General features: G+C 44.7%; 2 protein-coding genes across 2 annotated transcripts; both read left to right on the forward strand.

The window, feature by feature from the left end:
* Positions 1-13,504: 13,504 nt before the first annotated feature.
* Positions 13,505-15,299, forward strand: LOC123482148 (apolipoprotein C-II-like). The gene is made up of 4 exons (XM_045208746.1): positions 13,505-13,624; positions 13,994-14,056; positions 14,338-14,584; positions 14,670-15,299. The coding sequence occupies exons 2-4, from the start codon at positions 14,008-14,010 to the stop codon at positions 14,755-14,757; spliced, it is 384 nt and encodes a 127-aa protein (XP_045064681.1). The 5' UTR covers positions 13,505-13,624; positions 13,994-14,007; the 3' UTR covers positions 14,758-15,299.
* Positions 15,300-17,590: 2,291 nt separating this feature from the next.
* On the forward strand, positions 17,591-19,633 carry LOC121542833 (apolipoprotein C-II). Its single transcript, XM_041852393.2, has 4 exons — positions 17,591-17,683; positions 18,441-18,503; positions 18,827-19,028; positions 19,126-19,633. The coding sequence occupies exons 2-4, from the start codon at positions 18,455-18,457 to the stop codon at positions 19,211-19,213; spliced, it is 339 nt and encodes a 112-aa protein (XP_041708327.1). The 5' UTR covers positions 17,591-17,683; positions 18,441-18,454; the 3' UTR covers positions 19,214-19,633.
* Positions 19,634-20,007: the final 374 nt, after the last annotated feature.

Raw genomic sequence — 20,007 nt, forward strand, 5'->3', positions numbered from 1 at the left:
ACGAGTGTGTGGATGTTTGTCCCATAGGTACAGTGGGTTCTGGTGAGTCTGGGTGCGTGGGTGTGTGTGCGTGCGTGCGTGTGTGTTCGTGTAGGTGTTTGTGTGCGTGCATACTCATTAGATGACGTTTATTTACAGTCCTCCCTATATCATGGTGTCTACTTGTCCAGACTGCTTTACAGACAACTCAGCCACCAGAGAAGAGTGTCATTTATTTCACTGGGATCTGTACACCCACTACAAAAGGAGGTAATATTTTTCTCTGTCTTCGCTCAACTTTTATAGATACATTATTTCAATGCTCTAGTAATCTCTAACATTTTAAATTAATTAATGAATTAATGAATTAATGACTCATGTATTTTAAGATGCATCTTCCTTTTGTATCAGTTCTAAACAGCTTATCAGTTTCATTGATGCCTGATCAGAATGGTCTGGTTTCTTGTCTAATAAATAGGCAGGCATTGCATTGAAATCCTATGTGGTTTGTCTTTTTCTTTCAGAGATGAACGGAAAATTGGCATTAGCCTTCGTGCTTGCGCTTCAAGGTAAGACCATCAATTGAACAACCCCATGCCATGATTAGATAGTGAAAAACACACCAATCTCTTTCATAATGTCTTTAAACAATAAAAGCTAATTTGCCAACATTTATGAAAATGGATATATAGCGTTCATTCCAGCTGTTTATAAAACAGAAGGTAATAGCTACCTTTGACCTGCAGCTGTGAACCTGTCAGTGACAGTGAGAGAACATGTCAGCAACAGGAATGTATAGCAGTTAGTTGCATGCTTATCTGAGAGGTGATAGGCTTTGAACTGTGATGGACTTGTGGAGGTGATAGGCTGACCACATTGAGCAGTGACACTATGGACATCGAACCCCACTGCTACAATATCAGCAGAGATAAGAGAGATCTCAGATGTCAGGTTGAAATGGCCTTTGATTATTACAGCCAAGTTTACTCATCATGAGAACGATCAAACCCTGTGACTACCTCCATTACACAGACACAGACACAAAATCAACCTTACTCACACACACTGCCTGGTTATGCGAAGCGTATTAGTATATTAGGGCTATTTTGTGGCTAAAGTTAGTCCAGTGGTTTTAGATACTCAATAACAGCAGTCAAGCAAGTGCAATTAATTAATAAAAACGATCTTTCCCCTGTCTCCCCTCCAGTCTCTGTGTGCCTGTGTCAGGTACCAGAGCCCGACAAGGAGCTGGTGGAGAAGTATGAGGACATGAAGTCTGTGTTCTACAAGAGGCTGCTGAACGCCTACAGCAAGTTGCAGGCTGCTGTGGGGCCTTTGACTGAGAACATGGGCCAGGGCCAGGCTGCCAAAGACTACATCGAGGAGCTGCAGGGCAATCCCAAATTCCAGAGCGTTGTCAAGATCGGAACGTGAGTGCCCCACCCCGACTCACCCGAGTTACCTTATCCCATTGAGTCGGTCTGTCAGTCTGTCGATGTCCTTCTGTTGTCCTGCTTGTTTGTCTGTCTATCCGTCTGATGTACTGTCAGTTCTACTGTCTATCTGTCCATAACTTTGAAGTAGGACTTCAAATGATTATAGGATCTTAGATACTGGCGCTTCATGCCTATCAACATGTTACCTAGATATTTTACCATTCTCTATTAAACGTTCACCACTGGACACATCAGAACATGGTTAAAATACTATTTCAGGTATTTCCATTACATTTCAAAACAAGTATTCAGATCATCTTTATTTGAAAAAACAAGTAGTTGGAAATACACTTTCACAAAATTCTCAAATACACTGGCTCAAATACGCTCCCATGCATTTAACCCAGGTATTTGAAATACTTTGAAATACAATTTGAAAGACTATTTGTTTCAGTTTTCTCAATTAACCATTCAAATACTCAATTAAAAGTACTTGTTTTGGGCTGTGTAATTCAGAATACTCAAATACACAGATATTTCTTTTTAAATAAAAAAATACTCAAATACACATGTATTTGAACCCAGGTCTGAGACACATATGATGGCTGTTAACTTATAACATTACTGACATCCCTTCCTGTCTTTGTGTGTGTGTTGTCCAGTGGTCTGGCCCAGGAAGCAGCACCCTTGGTGGACAAGGCCCGTATGGCCGGTCTGGGTCTGTACGGACACTACGTGCGCCCCCATGTCGGCACCTACCTGGACGAGGCCATCAAATCCATCAAGGTTTACCTTGACAAAGTCCTGCCTGCCGAGAATTGAGCCCTGGATAGCCTCCGTCGCATCGGACCACCCCACACGCTTGTACCTTTCCACACAGGGCTTGGCTCTGCTATAGCTGTGCTTCTGATACATGTATTAAATGGTAGAAGGGGGAAATACCTGAAGGTGATTGAGAAGAGAAATGCACAATGCAAAACGCATCCCCTCCCGCTTTCTATGTCAACACTTTCCTAGACATGACTATTCAAGGGAATTGAAGGTCAAAGCATGGTGGATAGGAAGACTGACATCTTGCAAGAGCTTTAACATTGTGCATGTATATAACTACGTGTTTGATACTCTAACAGGAGTTTGTGTGTGTGTGTGTATGTGTGTGTTTAATAAAGATCTGAAAGTTGAAACTCTTGACTGATACTTGAGCATTATGTTTAATTAGAGTATTTGGTGCAGAAACATTTTTACTCATCCATATGAATAATAATATCATGAACCAGATTTAAAGAAAGATACTGCAAGTGAAAAATGTTGATCAAACTGCTTAATTGTTTAGTTATTAAGAAGTGATGGTAGCACTTTATTTTAGGGCAAAGAAATGACCAGTTATGTATTTATTATTAATATTATTAATTATTTAATAATTACATGGTAACATGGTATATACACAATAATATATATATATATGTTTCTTTGGATTTCATTCAAACAAGCACCATTTGGTACCAAGTGGTTAAAGCTGCATTCTGAGATTTTAACACACAACAAAACTGTAGCCCGTCACTAGTTTTGATGTACAGCTGAGGGATGGGGCTACATTCATAAATTCATAGACAGCACTCTAGACACAAGGACTGACAGTCCATGACATCCACATGATAGTTTTAAACATAGTTGGACACTATATTGCTTGTTCACGTTCCTGTTGTTTGTTACCAATGGAGCAATATGTTATATTTGGAGTTATGAAAAAGCCGGGTGTGCTAAGCTCAAGTTATATTCTTTAAGAAACTATTTGTAAATATCAATAATTGAGATGGCCATTGAACAGATTTCCTGATCCCAGACCATACATTTCACTACCAATAGTGTTTCTTTATGTAAGTAGCAGAAACTACCCACTGATATCTTGTCATTTTCTACAGGAAAGGAGAGAAGAGAAGAGAAGAGAAGAGAAGAGAAGAGAAGAGAAGAGAAGAGAAGAGAAGAGAAGAGAAGAGAAGAGAAGAGAAGAGAAGAGAAGAGAAGAGAAGAGAACAGAACAGAACAGAACAGAACAGGACAGATGAGAACAGAACAGGACAGAACAGAGCAAGACAGAACAGGATGGTCCAGAACAGTACGTATGCTATTGCTGCACTGTTTCACTGCACCCTCTTGCCAGGTCGCTATATAGTTTAGTATGTTCTCGATAACCTAATTGGCTAAACAAAGGTTCTCAATTAATAAATTAATAAATAAGACACATACAACAACCAAAATTAGTTTAATGAGTTTGATCTTCAATCTCATCAGTGCTTGACTTGGGCAGGAGCTCATCGGAGCTGAGTACTGGCACCTCAAATGTTCTACTGCTTGAGCTCCTGTTCCTCTTATAGAATATTAGCTCAAAAGTATTGTGGAGCTCCTGCACCTAAATATAAACAGTACCAGCACCCAAAATGAGTACGGAAACCTATTTTAAGTCAAGCACTGATCTCACTCCAAAAGCTAATTCTGTGGATGTGTGATTGGATAATGATCAAGGGCATAACTGGTTGGACCGGTGTCACGACATTCCCCATTGGACCAATGATCAGTGAGAAGGGATATGGTCACTCAGTAAGGTTTTGCTTTATTGCTGCAGATGATATAAGAAAATGTGCATTACTCGGTCCTTGTCCATTCCCATGCTATGTCAACTGATATATTTATTAAGACCTTCTATTCAGTCAAAGCTTTTCTTTTTACAGCAACTCTCAAAGTGATTTACAAATGTTCCCTCAGTTTACCACCACCACTCCTACCAGAGACCTGTGTGCCAATGTTTGATCCATACTGACAGTAGTGTTGGGCAATTTTAAGATTGCATCTTCTATCAACAATATTTGACAACTATTGTCGATGGTGACGACATCGTGATGTCACAAACAATTAGCATATTTGAATTTGACTGCACCTCCAGAGTCTGGCAGCTCACAACAGAGCAGTGTAGTGAGCACACAGCAGGGCGACATGCCAAATGGCCCATTCCCTATTTGCCATAGCATAATACATTTCAATACATATGCGGTAGTTAGACTATTAACAAAATGCAAGAGAACATTGTAGATACACACAATACCCCATAATGTCAAAGTGGAATTATGTTTTTAGACATTTGACAAATAAATAGCTGAAATGTCTTAAGTATTCAACCCCTTGGTCATGGCAAGCCTAAATAAGTTCAGGAGTAACAATTGTGTAGGCCAGTGACATAAAATCTAAATTTAATCCGTTTTAAATTCAGGCTGTAACATAACAAAATGTGGAAAAAGTCAAGGTGTGTGAATACTTTCTGTAGGCACTGTATAGGCCTAACAAACAAACAATTGCAAGATAGACTAATTGCATATGAAGTTTAAACAAACCTGGTACGTTTCTGCTTTACTTGACCAAAGTATAGGCAAAATAAAGTGTTCCGTCGGAAAGTCAATCACGTGTCAATGTTATGAATCCAATTTGTACAATATTTTACAAATGTATTGTACTTAAGATCCCAGACTGCATCTTTACTTTCAGTGGTAGTGTGTCATTGACCTATAGTTTACCAGCACCACTTGGTGAATCTTTGTCCTAGTTTACCAGCACCACTTGGCTGCAGTGGAGTCTGTGAGAACCTGTAGTAGCCAGACCAATGTGTCAATAGTAATCTAGACTTAGGACTGTCTTATTAGGATATGTTGCATTACATAAGGAGGTGTAGGCTTACGTATTGGGAGGGGGTTGGTGGGAGGGGGTGGTAGTGGTAGTGGTGGGGGTCGTAATCTGAACACTAAATGTAATATGAATGGGTTACTCTACTGACCTAATAAAGACCAATGAAAATCAATCAGTCCCCAATCAAATCCAATCAGCAAGCAGGATAACTTGTTCTGTTACTTTTCAATACACCTATCTAGATTGGCAAATACACAGATTGCCCCACACTAAACTCTGACACTAAATCAACAAATAATGAACAAGTTACTGTTTTCAACGTAATTTGTCAACGTATTGTGACTTAAACTGTTGTTTTGAGGGTGAAATTTCAACCACAGGATTATGTCATTATGATAACCAATTTTCAACATAGACAAACCTTGTATAAAATATGTTGAATTTGTACCTTTGAAACAACGTCAGATCTTCAATCTAATATCCACCATCAGAAAAAAACAATAGGCTGGTCAGCACCTCCTACTGGAGAGTTGATCTATCTACAGCTATCCCTTTGGTTTCCCATTCAGAGTTTTAACCAAGCCCTGCTTGACTTTGATATTTGTCACTGACTATTACCAATGTGCTATCGTTGTAATGAATACTCAGGGAGAAAAAGGTGTAGATTCACACGCAGAGTGCGGCAGGTGTTTATTATGCCTTCGTAGAAGGCAGGAATCGTGGTCACAGGCAGGCAATGGTCATACACAGGCAGGCAAACAGGCAGGTGAAACAAAACTAGGACTGAAGGCTAAAACTGGTTCTCACAAACGAGCTAGGAAAGGCTTAGTACAGTCAAAACGAACAATACCTCACAAGGCACAAACAGAAAGAACTGAACTAAATAAGGAGGTGATGAGACCAGGTGAGTAACTAACACAGGTGAAATCAATGAACAAAAATGAAAGACAGGGCTACGTTCACGAACACAAAGAAACAGGGCTACGTACAAGAACACAAGGTGAACTAAGAAAACAAATACAGAACCTTACAATCGTGAGAATGATTGTAGAGAAATCTCCACTTAATAGATTAATTGTTGTTATTGAAGTCATTCCAAAGTATAGGTTTAACAGAGGAAATGAAATGTAACCATACATGATTAATTATATGTCATCAATGATGCTATTTAGGCCTATATAGCATTTGGGAAGTCATCAACAGCTATTGTTTTAATTAAGCCCAGGATTCAACTAAAAATAGACAATACATATAGGCCTAGGGTTTCAAGTTTGGTTGATTTAAAATTGAATCTATAAGGTAATAAATATGTTGGATTCACGTCTCCATCTCAACAAAAAATCAAAGTTACAGAATAGGACTAAATCAAATCAAACTGGATTTAAAGTGCATTTAAAGTTTGATTTGATTTAGTCCGGGGCAGCAGGTAGCTTAGTGGTTAAGAGCGTTGTGCCAGTAACCGAAAAGTCGCTGGTTCTAATCCCCGAGCCGACTAGGTGAAAAACCTGTCGATGTGCCCTTGAGCAAGGCACTTAACCCTAATTGCTCCTGTAAGTTGCTCTGGATAAGAGCGTCTGCTAAATGACCTATTTATAACTTAGATTTTTGTTTGAAATGGAGAGTGAATCCTACATATCCATTACACATTTGTGGACAAACTGGAATTAAAACCAGACTCAGTGGCACAGATGGAACTATCTAAGCAGTAGATACATCTCCTTTAAATGTTGATATTTGGTTTCATTGTCAACCAAACACAATTCAATATTACTTTTGTAATACAGTAAATAGCCTAAAGTTAGGGCTATCTTATAAACTAATGTAACAGTATTTATTCGACCTTCAAATGATTAACACAACCATGGCCACATAATAATCTGTGCAGAATCTCGAACGGTATTGATCACTTGCGACATGTACTTGAATGTAATCTCAACTGCAATCCAGGTCATTTGGTTGTGCTACTAGATGAAGCACAGTGATAACACATTAAATATGCTACACATAGGATTTGGTGTTTTACTTTTACATTGTAATTTCAGAAAATGTACATAATATATCTGCAGTTATAGTGGAATGATAGTGTTTCACAGTATTACTTACCCGCCAGTGTTGTGATTGGCTGTGATATTCGCCTATTGATTTCTCCCGCCTGAGCGGCATCTTTTGTCAAACTGGAAAAGCTGTTCTGACATTGTGGCTGTGTTATCTAGTGGATATCGCTCTGTCATTTCCTGGTTGCTAAAATTCTACATTGTTTGCTCAATTTCAGTTTATGTGAGAAAACAAGCACTGAACAATGTAGGGAATCATTGTACCATCTAAATCACTGTGAAATATCTTTTCAATAACCAAAAATATCATTTTTATAGCTGTTTGAAGCTGGTGGACCGAATCCAAAGGTTAAAAGGCTCAAGCGCAAGTCTCCGCCAGGAGGGGGATATTTGTTTTGAATGCAGCCCAGTGCTGTTGCAATTCACCTAGCACTGGGCTGCATTCAAAACAAGTCTCCCTGTGAAACACTATCATTCCACTATTACTGCAGATATATTATGGATTTTTTTTATTTATTACAATGCAAAAAAAGTATATATATCCTATGTGTAGCACCTTTAAGTTGCTGTATAAAATAACTGACATTGTATTGCCATTTGAAATTTGTTGTGCTTTTAAATGGTTGAAAGCACAGTGATAACACATTTAGGTGACAACTAAACAAAAAAATCTGACATTGATTTTCCATTGGAATTTGGTTGTGCTTTTAGATTGTTGAAATCATAGTGATATCGCATTGGGAATTCAGCAAACTTTTGGCTGTCTTTTTAAGTCAGTGAAAATAGGTTGTAATCTCATTGATCAACGTATCAACCAACTATTACCCAATTCGCCACGTTGAAATGACGTGGGGATAGCATCTCCATCTTTGACCCTGTTTACACTCTCTCTCGCTCTCTTCATCAACACTTGAACAGAGGAGTGCACTTTGGCTCGGAGAACGTGTCACGAGTTACAAAGCCAGAACCCAGAAGCAGACCAGGACAAGGTAAGTTGAAACGAAGGTGAGTGTTTATTTACAAATTCAAGAGTGATGCTGAATAATCCAGGGAACAGAGCGGGCGGCGTTGATTAGTTGTTGGGGGTGCAGTGGTTGATCCCATCATGGCTCGGCAGCCGCCGACCACCAGGCAGAGGTTGGATGAAGGTTCCGGACGAGTGACTGCAGATGGAACAAAACGGAGGTAAGTAAACAACAAACCAACAAGGTGCAAAAACAACAAAACTAACGCTAGAAGCTCTAAGACTGATACTCTGGTAAACCTACTGTTCATGGCTAACGATCCGGCAGGGAATGGATGTTAGGCCAGAGCCTAAGAAGGGTGATGATCAGGACCAGGTGTGCAGATTGCTGATGGGATGCAGGTGCGGAAAACAAGAGAGCTCCCCGGAGCGTTCCCGAACCCTCGGGAAACTGGAGATCACGAACAGAAAAACTAGTCACCAGACAGGACCCGACTCAGACTGCCGGGATCGTTACAGTACCCCCTCCGACGAACGCCACCGGGCGGACTCCCCGGAGCGCCAGGATGGAGGCGGTAGAAGTCACTGATGAGGTCAGCATCTAGGACCTGTCGCCGCGGAATCCAACTCCTCTCTTCAGGACCATACCCCTCCCAGTCCACGAGATACTGGAAACCCCGGCCCCGCCGTCTGGAATCCATGATGCGACGCACCGTGTAGGCAGGACCACCTCCGATCATCCGAGGAGGAGGAGGAGGAGGCGGAGGAGGCAACAGAGGACTGAGGAAAACAGGCTTGAGGCAGGAGACATGAAAGGTGGGATGGACTCTGAGCGTCCTCGGGAGTTTGAGTCGAACTGCCACCGGATTGATCACCTTCTCCACCACAAACGGACCAATGAACTCGGTAACAACTTCCTAGACTCAGTCCGTAACGGAAGATCCCGTGTGGCCAACCAGACCCTATCTCCGATGGAATAGGTGGGAGCGGGGATCCGGCGACGATTCGCCTGGAGCTGATACCGGTCCGAAACTCTAAGGAGTGCCTTTCTGGCCCGATGCCAGGTCCGGTGGCAACGACGAATATGGGCCTGAACAGAAGGCACTGAGAGCTCCTTCTCCTGAGAAGGGAACAAGGGAGGTTGGTAGCCATACAGGCACTGGAAGGGAGACATCCCAGTGGCAGATGTAGGGAGAGTATTGTGGGCATACTCAACCCAAGGCAACTGAGAGACCCAGGAGGTGGGGTTGGAAGAGACCAGGCAGCGTAGCGTGGATTCCATCTTCTGGTTGGCTCTCTCCGCCTGACCATTGGATTGGGGGTGAAAACCAGATGTGAGACTGACTGTAGCTCCAATGGCCAAACAGAAGGACTTCCAGACAGCAGAGGTAAACTGAGGGCCACGGTCGGAAACGATATCACTGGGCAAACCGTGGACCCTGAAAACCTCCCTAACCAGGATCTCGGACGTCTCCGAGGCAGAGGGAAGCTTGGCAATTGGCACAAAGTGGGCGAACTTGCTGAATCTGTCCACGATAGTCAGAACGACCGTGTTCCCCTCAGAAGCGGGCAACCCAGTGACGAAGTCCAGGGCCAGATGCGACCATGGTCGCCGGGGAATAGGAAGGGGGTGAAGTAGTCCAGAGCTGGGCCGATTGGTACTCTTATTCTGCGCACACACTGGACAGGCAGCAACAAAACCCCGAGTATCCTCGGCCATGGCAGGCCACCAAAAACGTCTGCGAAGAAACGCCATCGTCCGAGCCACGCCAGGGTGACAAGCCATCTTGCTGGCGTGGGACCATTTGAGGACAGCAGGACGAACCGACTCAGGCACAAACAACCGACCGGGTGGACCGTTACCGGGACCGGGCTGAGTCCGAAGGGCCGCCATCACCTCCTCCTCAATCTTCCACATAACTGCTCCCACGACGCAGTTCCGGGGGAGAATTGTCTCGGTCTTGGACCCACTCTCCTCCGTCTTGGAGAACATCCGGGACAAGGCGTCCGCCTTGCCGTTCTTAGATCCAGGTCGGAACGTCAGGGAAAAATTGAATCGTCCGAAAAACAACGACCACCTGGCCTGACGGGAGTTGAGACGTCTAGCCGATTGCACGTAAGCAAGATTCTTGTGGTCAGTCCAGACAATAAACGGTTGCTCCGCCCCTCCAACCAGTGGCGCCACTCCTCCAAGGCAAGTTTCACCGCGAGAAGCTCCCGGTTACCCACATCGTAATTCCTCTCCGCAGGCGAAAGGCGACGAGAGTAGTAGGCGCAGGGATGGAGTTTACTGTCCGTGGAGCATCGCTGCGACAGGATGGCGCCAACTCCCACATCAGACGCGTCCACTTCAACGACGAACTGACGGGCCGTGTCCGGTTGAGAGAGAATCGGTGCGTTGGTGAATCGCCTCTTCAAATCCAGAAACGCTCGATCCGCCTCCGGATTCCACTTGAAGGTCCTGATACTGGAAGTCAAGGCAGTTAACGGAGCGGCCACACGGCTGTAATCCCGGATGAATCTGCGGTAGAAATTCGCAAACCCCAAAAATCTCTGGAGCTGCAATCTCGTACCGGGCTGGGCCCATTCCAGAACCGCTCTAACCTTCTCCTGGTCCATCCTAATCTCTCCCCTGGAGATGATGTACCCGAGAAAGGATGTCGTGTGGGCGTGAAACTCGCACTTCTCGGCCTTCACGAACAGGCGATTCTCCAACAATCGCTGCAGAACCTGCCGGACATGCTGGACGTGGTCGGAAGGTTCCTTCGAGAAGATCAGAATGTCATCCAGGTAAACAAACACAAAGAGACCGATCATATCTCTCAGGACGTCGTTCACCATACTCTGGAATACCGCTGGAGCATTGGTCAGTCCAAACGGCATCACCTGATACTCGAAGTGACCCATCGGTGTATTGAAACCCGTCAACCACTCGTCCCCCTCTCTGATCCGGACCATGTGATACGCATTGCGTAGGTCTAGCTTGGTGAACACCGTAGCACCCTGTAAGGAGTCGAAGGCAGAACTCATCAAGGGCAGGGGATACTTGTTCTTGACCGTGATGTCATTCAACCCCCGATAATCAATACACGGTCGAAGAGAGCCATCCTTCTTACCCACAAAGAAGAATCCTGCCCCCAGGGGTGATGACGAGGGACGAACGAGACCAGCAGCTAGGGACTCCTTGATGTAGGTCTCCAAAGCCTCACGTTCAGGTCGGGAGATACTGTATAACCTTCCCTTGGGGTAGACAGCTCCAGGGAACAGGTTGATGGCACAATCATATGGTCGGTGGGGAGGGAGTGACAGAGCCTTCTGCTTACTGAAAACTTCCCCCAAATCGTGATATGTCTCGGGAACCAGGGACAAATCTGGGGGTTTAGCCTCAATCACCTGACTGGGAACCGAATGGGGACAGGCAGTCTTGAGACAGTTAGCATGACAATCAAGGCTCCAACTCGTTACCTTGCCCGTCACCCAATCGAACGTGGGATTGTGTTCCTTCAGCCAGGGGTATCCAAGGACCAGAGGAACATGGGAAGACGGCAGAATGAAGAATGAAATCATCTCAGAATGATTCCCCGACAACAGCATCTTAACCGGTTCAGTCCTCATCGTGATACGTGCCAGACTACTGCCGTCCAGAGTGGTAGCTTCAATGGCTTCCGGCAATTGCTCCTTGGAAAGCCCCAGCTGTTCCACCAACTCGGCATCTAGAAAGCTTCCATCGGCACCTGAATCGATAAAAGCGTTAATCGCTAAGCTCTGATTCCTGTTCATAAGGGTAGCCGGGAAACGGGGTCTGACAGAGGTATTGAGAGGTCGAAACTGGCTCGCTAAAAGTCCTCCCAACTTTAGCGAGCCGCGCAGTTTGACGACCGCCGGCAACCAGTGGCGAGGTAATGTCCCGAACCACCACAGTAAAGGCAACAGTTAGTCCTACGTCTGTGTTGGCGCTCCTCCTTGGTTAACCCGTGCCGCCCCACTTGCATGGGTTCAGAATCGGGAGACAGAACCTCTCCACTAATCCTGTGTGGTGGCCGATGATCGACGTATTCTGATCCAATCCCCGACCCGACTGGAACCTGAGAAGCTGATCGGTTGGACGGAACCCATTGCTTCTCCCTCCTTCGCTCTCGGACTCGATTATCCACCCGAATAGACAAGGCTACCAAGCTGTCCAGGTCACTAGGCTCCGGATAGGAGATCAACTCATCCTTGAGCTGCTCCGACAGACCCTGGTAAAAGGCCGCTTGCAGAGACTCCTCATTCCACCCACTCTCCACAGCCAACGTCTTGAACTCGATCACGAAGTCGGCCACGCTGCGAGTTCCTTGGCGAAGCGAAAACAGGCGCCTAGCTGCGTCCCTCCCTCGGACGGAATGGTCGAAGAGCTTCCTCATCTCGGCCGTGAACCCCTGGTATGAAGCCATGCAGGGATCCTGTCGTTCCCAAACGGCTGAAGCCCACTCCAGCGCTCGACCACGCAGCAACTCAATCACAAAGGCTATCCTAGCCTTGTCTGTGGCATAAGAGTAGGGCTGTAGATCGAACACTAATCCACACTGCATAAGGAAGGAACGGCATCTTCCCAGCTCCCCCTCATATTTATCCGGCGTCGGAACCTTGGGCTCACGGAAGGACACAGCTCCAGAAGCGGCAGGCGAGATGGGTGAAACCGGTAGTGGATCCTCCACCGGAAACTTGCGTTGGTTCTGGACCTCCGTCAGACCGGTAGAAAGGTTCCGAACTGACAACGCGATCTCCCTGTAGTACCGTGCTATGATGGCCCAACATCTTCTCCTGATGGGTAATGGCATGGCGAACAGAGTCCAGGTCCGCTGGGTTCATTACTGGCCGGATCGTTCTGTCACGAGTTACAAAGCCAGAACCCAGAAGCAGACCAGGACAAGGTAAGTTGAAACGAAGGTGAGTGTTTATTTACAAATTCAAGAGTGATGCTGAATAATCCAGGGAACAGAGCGGGCGGCGTTGATTAGTTGTTGGAGGTGCAGTGGTTGATCCCATCATGGCTCGGCAGCCGCCGACCACCAGGCAGAGGTTGGATGAAGGTTCCGGACGAGTGACTGCAGATGGAACAAAACGGAGGTAAGTAAACAACAAACCAACAAGGTGCAAAAACAACAAAACTAACGCTAGAAGCTCTAAGACTGATACTCTGGTAAACCTACTGTTCATGGCTAACGATCCGGCAGGGAATGGATGTTAGGCCAGAGCCTAAGAAGGGTGATGATCAGGACCAGGTGTGCAGATTGCTGATGGGATGCAGGTGCGGAAAACAAGAGAGCTCCCCGGAGCGTTCCCGAACCCTCGGGAAACTGGAGATCACGAACAGAAAAACTAGTCACCAGACAGGACCCGACTCAGACTGCCGGGATCGTTACAGAACGACAAGTCAACACATCCCCACTCATATATATACAGGCAAGCTCACCGCTGGCTCTCAGCTACTGCTTGCTATACATTCCTGTCACCCAGTACGGAGAGGAGAAACAGTGAGTACAGCCATCTTTGTCTGATTCACCATCATCTTTAGGTTCTCACACCTGCATGGAGAAAAAGAAAACACCTCTTACTAGTGTAGCTACTTCAGGGTGCACGTCATGATAATATCACTGTTACAAGGTGTTGTGTTGTATTATTAGACGGGTAAACACATGTCTGTCTCCAGACTGTTGGACAAAACGCTCTCTGGGAGAGATCAAGTACAGGGTCTTGAGAGGGGTTCCAACTGTACAGAGTAACTAAAGAAATAATGGCATGTCTATATGTTGTCTGCTGTATCATAGTGGGACAGAATCCCAGAAAGACATGTTGATACATGATTTGTCTGACCCTCACCAATATGTTTTCTTTGCCCACAGATCTGAGTGACATCATGAACAAGATTTTGGTCATCACCGTGCTCATAGCACTTCTGGGCCTCAGTAAGTACACAGTCAAGACCCTGACTGACTGACAGACTGACTGACAGACTGGTGTTGTTCCAGGGTGTCTTTTTGCAGCCTCACTGTGCATCCCAGAAGGTTGCCATATTGGTGTGGCTCTTGAAACGTTTAAACTTCTCCAGACTGAAAAAAAGTCCACCTGGAGCGTCACCATCGACTGACTGACTGACAGACTGACCAACCAACCATTTTGAGCCGGCTAAATGTAGACTGGCACACACACTTTGAACCTCTAACCCTAACCCTCCCCTCCCTTCCAGGTGCTCAGGGCATCCGTTTGCCCAGGCAAGCTGAGGAGCGCGCGGCTGAGGAGGCCGTGATTGAGGAACCGGCCCCGGTGGCTGATGTTGCCGAGGCTGCTGAGGTTGTCGAGGCCGCTGCCGCATTAGAGCAGGGAACCCTGGGAAAGCTGGCCAGCGCCATCAAGAACTACTACGAAACATCCGTCAACACCGCCACCGGCTGGCTGGAAAACATCAAGGGCCTGAAGCTGCAGGAGAAGGCCAAGTAAGATACACACACACAGACAAGAACAGCACAGCAAGTCAAGATAGCAGGCTGACAACTAATTTATTGTCCATGTGTCCATCAGGAATGCCTACATTGACACCACCACCGCAGTGAGCACCTACTCTGGCATCCTGCAGGACCAGGTCTACCACATCTTACACCAACAGTAAATATAAATCCTTGCTTCCCTCTGCATCCTCAAAGTCCCTTGGTGAGGAGACCGTCACAGCTGTGGGCCCCTACTCTCTCCGCCACCCTCCCCTAACACACCACTCTGAACTGGCAAATCACATCCAGCCAACCCAGGGTGCATGTATTCTCTACTACATTGTGCCAATATCCCCTACCCACCCTGTTCGGACACACAGAGTTCTCCTGAGCATTCCAGAACACAGTACAGCCAGAACAACAGTAGCGGACTTGGTAAGCTCAACACAAGCGGAACATGGAATGCGGATTTTAGGCTCACCTCAGACAGCACACAGAACCTTACCATTATGAATGAAGAAAAGAGCCCTAATGTTTCACCACAGGAAACCCAGGAGGGCAGAAACACAGTGCATGTCAAATTATAGTGGTGCCCAGTGGTGCAGTAGACTCAAATGACTCTGACGTCAGACTTCAGGAACATCTGGAACAGATTGAAATACTGTATTATTTTATGTCAACAAATTATCTTGAAATAAAAACATGAATTTACAAAAAAACAGTAGACCCTATGTGTTTCTTGAGACCACTTCGTTCAGTTTTGTATTATTAGACAAAGTTGTGTAATGTAGGATATGTTCATGCTTATCTCCCAGAGTTGTATGATGAACATTACAGACCAGTACAGAATAGTACCGAACAGAACAGAACAGTCCAGAACAGAACAGAATAGTACAGAACAGTCCAGAACAGAACAGTCCAGAACAGAACAGAATTGTCCAGAACAGAACAGTCCAGAACAGTCCAGAACAGTCCAGAACAGAACAGAATAGTACAGAACAGAGCAGTCCAGAACAGAACAGAATTGTCCAGAACAGAACAGTCCAGAACAGTCCAGAACAGTAAAGAACAGTACAGAACAGTCCAGAACAGAACAGAATTGTCCAGAACAGAACAGTCCAGAACAGAACAGTCCAGAACAGTCCAGAACAGTACAGAACTGTCCAGAACTGTCCAGAACTGTCAAAAACAGAACAGTCCAGAACAGAACAGAATAGTCCAGAACAGAAAAGAACAGTCCAGAACAGAACAGCCCAGAACAGTACAGAACAGTACAGAACAGTACAGAACAGTACAGAACAGTACAGAACAGTCCAGTCCAGAATAGTAGAGTACAGAGGAAGGATAGAACAATATATTTCCTGAACTGGGCAACCGAGTCTCACAAGTCCAACACGTTTTTCCCACTACCAGAGAGAAATACAGCAGGCATACAGGTGGTCCAACACAGAGTGCAAATATTTTGTCTGCTGTTGCTGCTCTGTTTCACTTGCACCCTCTTGCCAGGTCGCTATGTAGTTGAATATGTTCTTCATAACCTCCTTGGCTAAATAAAGGTCCTAAATTAATAATCAAATAAATAAGACACATACCCCAATTAAAATACGTTTAATGAGTTCGACTTCAATCTCACTCCAAAAGCTAATTCTGTGCCAAACAGATTGTATAATGATCAAGGGCACGACCCTTCCCATTCGACCAATGATCAGTGAGAAGGGATATGGTCAGGAAGTTTTTGCTTTAGTGCTACAGATGACCTAAGAACATTTGCATTACTCTGTCCTTCCTTGACAATTCCCTTGCTATGTCAACTGATACATATATTAATATCTTCTATTCAGTCAACGCTTTTCATTTTACAGCAAATCTCAAAGTGACATACAAATGTCAAGACATTAGGTGCATCAGTTTATCACCACCACCTACCAGAGAACTGTGTGCCAATGTGTGATCCATACTGACAGGGCACAAAACAACCTGACGTTGTGACAGGGAATCAGGTGACTAGAGTGTTTACACAGCACTAAATTGAGTATACAAAGAAAAGGGGCTTTACATATTAAGGCAAAGTTCAGTATTTCACAACTTATTGTTGAGTTTGTAGTGTCTGTTAAAAGAAAACTGAAGCATGGATTACAGTTTCTCCTGACCCATAGACACCTTCAGGGTGAGGAAACGTCTAATATGAAGTTGGACAAAAATACTGAACTCCCCCGTTAAACCAATCAAGTCTAACACGGGAAATGTAACATAATACTGGAAATGTACAATCATACTCTATTGTAAAATCACTTAACCTCACACACACAGCCAGGACAGGTTATTAGGAGGAGTTTTTAGCTAAAAGACCATGGCAGATTCATCATAATGCACCTCAAGATTTAAATTATACAGTTTAAACAGCCCACAGCTACAGCACTGGGCTTCAGATTAGATATTCAGTGATAACAGATCATGCTGCCCCACCATTAACTTTCACTGGTAGTGAGTCATTGACCTATAGTTTACCAGCACCACTTGGTGAATCTTTGTCCTAGTTTACCAGCACCACTTGGCTGCAGTGGAGTCTGTGAGAACCTGTAGTAGCCAGACCAACGTGTCAATGGTGATCTAGACTTAGGACTGTGTGCTTAGGCATGGGAGGGGGTAGGTGGAAGGGGGTGGTGGTAGGGGTTGTAATATGAACACAATATATAATATGAATGGGTTACTCTACTGACTTAATAAAGACCAATGGAAATCAACCAGTCCCCAATCAAAACCAATCAGCAAGCAGGATAACTTGTCTTGTTATATTTCAATACACCTATCTGGATTAGCAAATACACAGATGTCCCTACACTAAACTCAAATGATACTAAATCAACACATTATGAACATGTCACTGCCATAGCATCTCCATTTTGACCCTGTCTACACTCTCTCTCACTTTCTTTATCACATATACAAACACCTGAACAGTGGGTGTTTATCTCTGAGGAGTGCACTTTGGCTCGGAGAACGACAAGTCAACACATCCCCACTCATATATATACAGGCAAGCTCACTGCTGGCTCTCAGCTACTGCTTGCTATTAATTGCTGTCACCCAGTACGGAGAGGAGAAACAGTGAGTACAGCCATCTTTGTTTGATTCACCAGCTTTTGGTTCACCATCTTTCTGTTCACCATCTTCTTTAGGTTCACACACCTGCATGGAGATAAATAAAACACCTCTTACTAGTGTAGCTACTTCAGGGTGCACGTGATGATAATATCACTGTTATAAGGTGTTGTGTTGTATTATTAGATGGGTATTACACATGTCTGTCTCCAGACTGTTGGACAAAACGCTCTCTGGGAGAGATCAAGTACAGGGTCTTGAGAGGGGTTCCAACTGAACAGAATAACTAAAGAAATGATGGCATGTCTATACAGATGTAGGAAACGCAAACGTGTAATTTAACATTTCAGACTTGATTTGTCCTAACAAAAAATGTATCAACCCCTACAAAAATGTCCATTAATTATGATCCACATAATAATTCACATTTCCTGTTTCTCCAGGATTATTTTCCTGCTGTGAGAAACTGGTCAAATTAAGATCCTGCATCTCTATGTGGTCTGCTGCATCATAGTGTGACAGAAACCACGAAAAATGCTAGTTTCATTGTCATTAAAAACATTGCCAACCTAAAAATAGCCTTACCTTAGTCATTGGAAACCTGTTAGAAACATGTTTGCCATCAAAAATAAGAGATTAGATGAGGCTGAGATGAGATAAGGCTAAGAGCTGAGCTGAAAAGGAGGAGGAAATGATGCCACCTAGTGGACAAGTTGATACATGATTTATCTGACCCTCAGCAAGATGTTTGCTTTGCACACAGATCTGAGTGACATCATGAACAAGCTTCTGGTCATCACTGTGCTCATCACTCTTCTGGGCCTCAGTAAGTACACACCCAAGACCCTGACTGACTGAATGACAGACTGACAGACTGATTGACAGACTGGTGTTGTTCCAGGGTGTCTTTTTTGCAGCCTCACTGTGCGCATCCCAGAAGGTTGCCATATCATATTAGCATTTCGCATCACCCACAATAACATCTGCTAAGCATGTGTATGTGAACAATAAAATGTGATTTGATTGGAAACGTTAAACACTCCAGACTGCAAATAAGAGCACCTCGAGCGGCAACATTGACTGACTGATAGACTGACCAACCAACCAACCAACCATTTTGACTCTCTAACCCTAACCCTCCCCTTCCAGGTGTTCAGGGTCTCCGTCTGCCTAGGCAAGCTGAGGAGGGTGCGCCTGAGGAACCGGTGGCTGATGTTGCCGAGGCTGATGCAGAGCAGGGAACCCTGGAAAAGCTGACCAGCGCCGTCAAGAGCTACTACGAAACATCCATCAGCACCGCCACCAGCTGGCTGGACAGCATCAAGGGCATGAAGCTGGAGGAGAAGGCCAAGTAAGACACACGCACGCACACACAAAAGAACAGAACAGCAGGTCAAGATAGCAGGCTGACAGTTAATGCATTGTCCATGTGTCTGTGTGTCCTGCAGGAATGCCTTCATTGACACCACCGTGGCGGTGAGCACCTACTCTGGCATCCTGCACGACCAGGTCTACCACATCTTATACCAACAGTAAAGACCCTTCCTGGTTTCCCTCTGTGTCCCCAACGTCCTCAAAGTCCCTTGGTGAGGAGAGCGTCGCAGCTGTGGGCCCCTACATCCTGGAGCCTCTGATCAGCTCCACCGGACCTCCAACCCTCGGTGACGTCCCCCTGGAGTCTGTGTAGATTGAAATACAGTATTATTTGATGTCAACATTTTACATTTTAGTAATTTAGCAGAGGCTCTTATCCAGAGTGACTTACAATTAGTGAATTCATATTAAGATAGCTAGGTGAGACAACCACATATCACAGTCATGGCAAGTACATTTTTTCCACAATAAAGTAGCTATCAGCAAAGTCAGTGCTAGTAGGAAAATCATTTTTTAAATGTTTGTTTATGTCAACTTTTCTTGAAATAAAAACATGCGTTTGTAGAAAACCAGTAAACCCTATGTGTTTCTTGAAGGGCATTATTCATATGAGTCAGTATGAGCAATGTGCTTAGTGTTGCATTATCAGACAAAGTTGAGAAACGTAGGCTATGTTTATGCATTTCTCCCACAGGTTCGTGACATCAATCAACATCATTTTTATAGCTGTTTGAAGCTGGTGGACCAAATCCAAAGGTAAAAGGCTCAAGCACAAGTCTCCGCCGGGAGGGGGATATTTGTTTTGAATGCAGCCCAGTGCTGTTGCAATTCACCTAGCACTGGGCTGCATTCAAAACAAGTCTCCCTGTGAAACACTATCATTCCACTATTACTGCAGATATATTATGGATTTTATTTATTTATTACAATGCAAAAAAAGTATATATATCCTTTGT

Source organism: Coregonus clupeaformis, chromosome 28 (genome assembly GCF_020615455.1).
Source record: "Coregonus clupeaformis isolate EN_2021a chromosome 28, ASM2061545v1, whole genome shotgun sequence".
Lineage (NCBI taxonomy): Eukaryota > Metazoa > Chordata > Actinopteri > Salmoniformes > Salmonidae > Coregonus > Coregonus clupeaformis.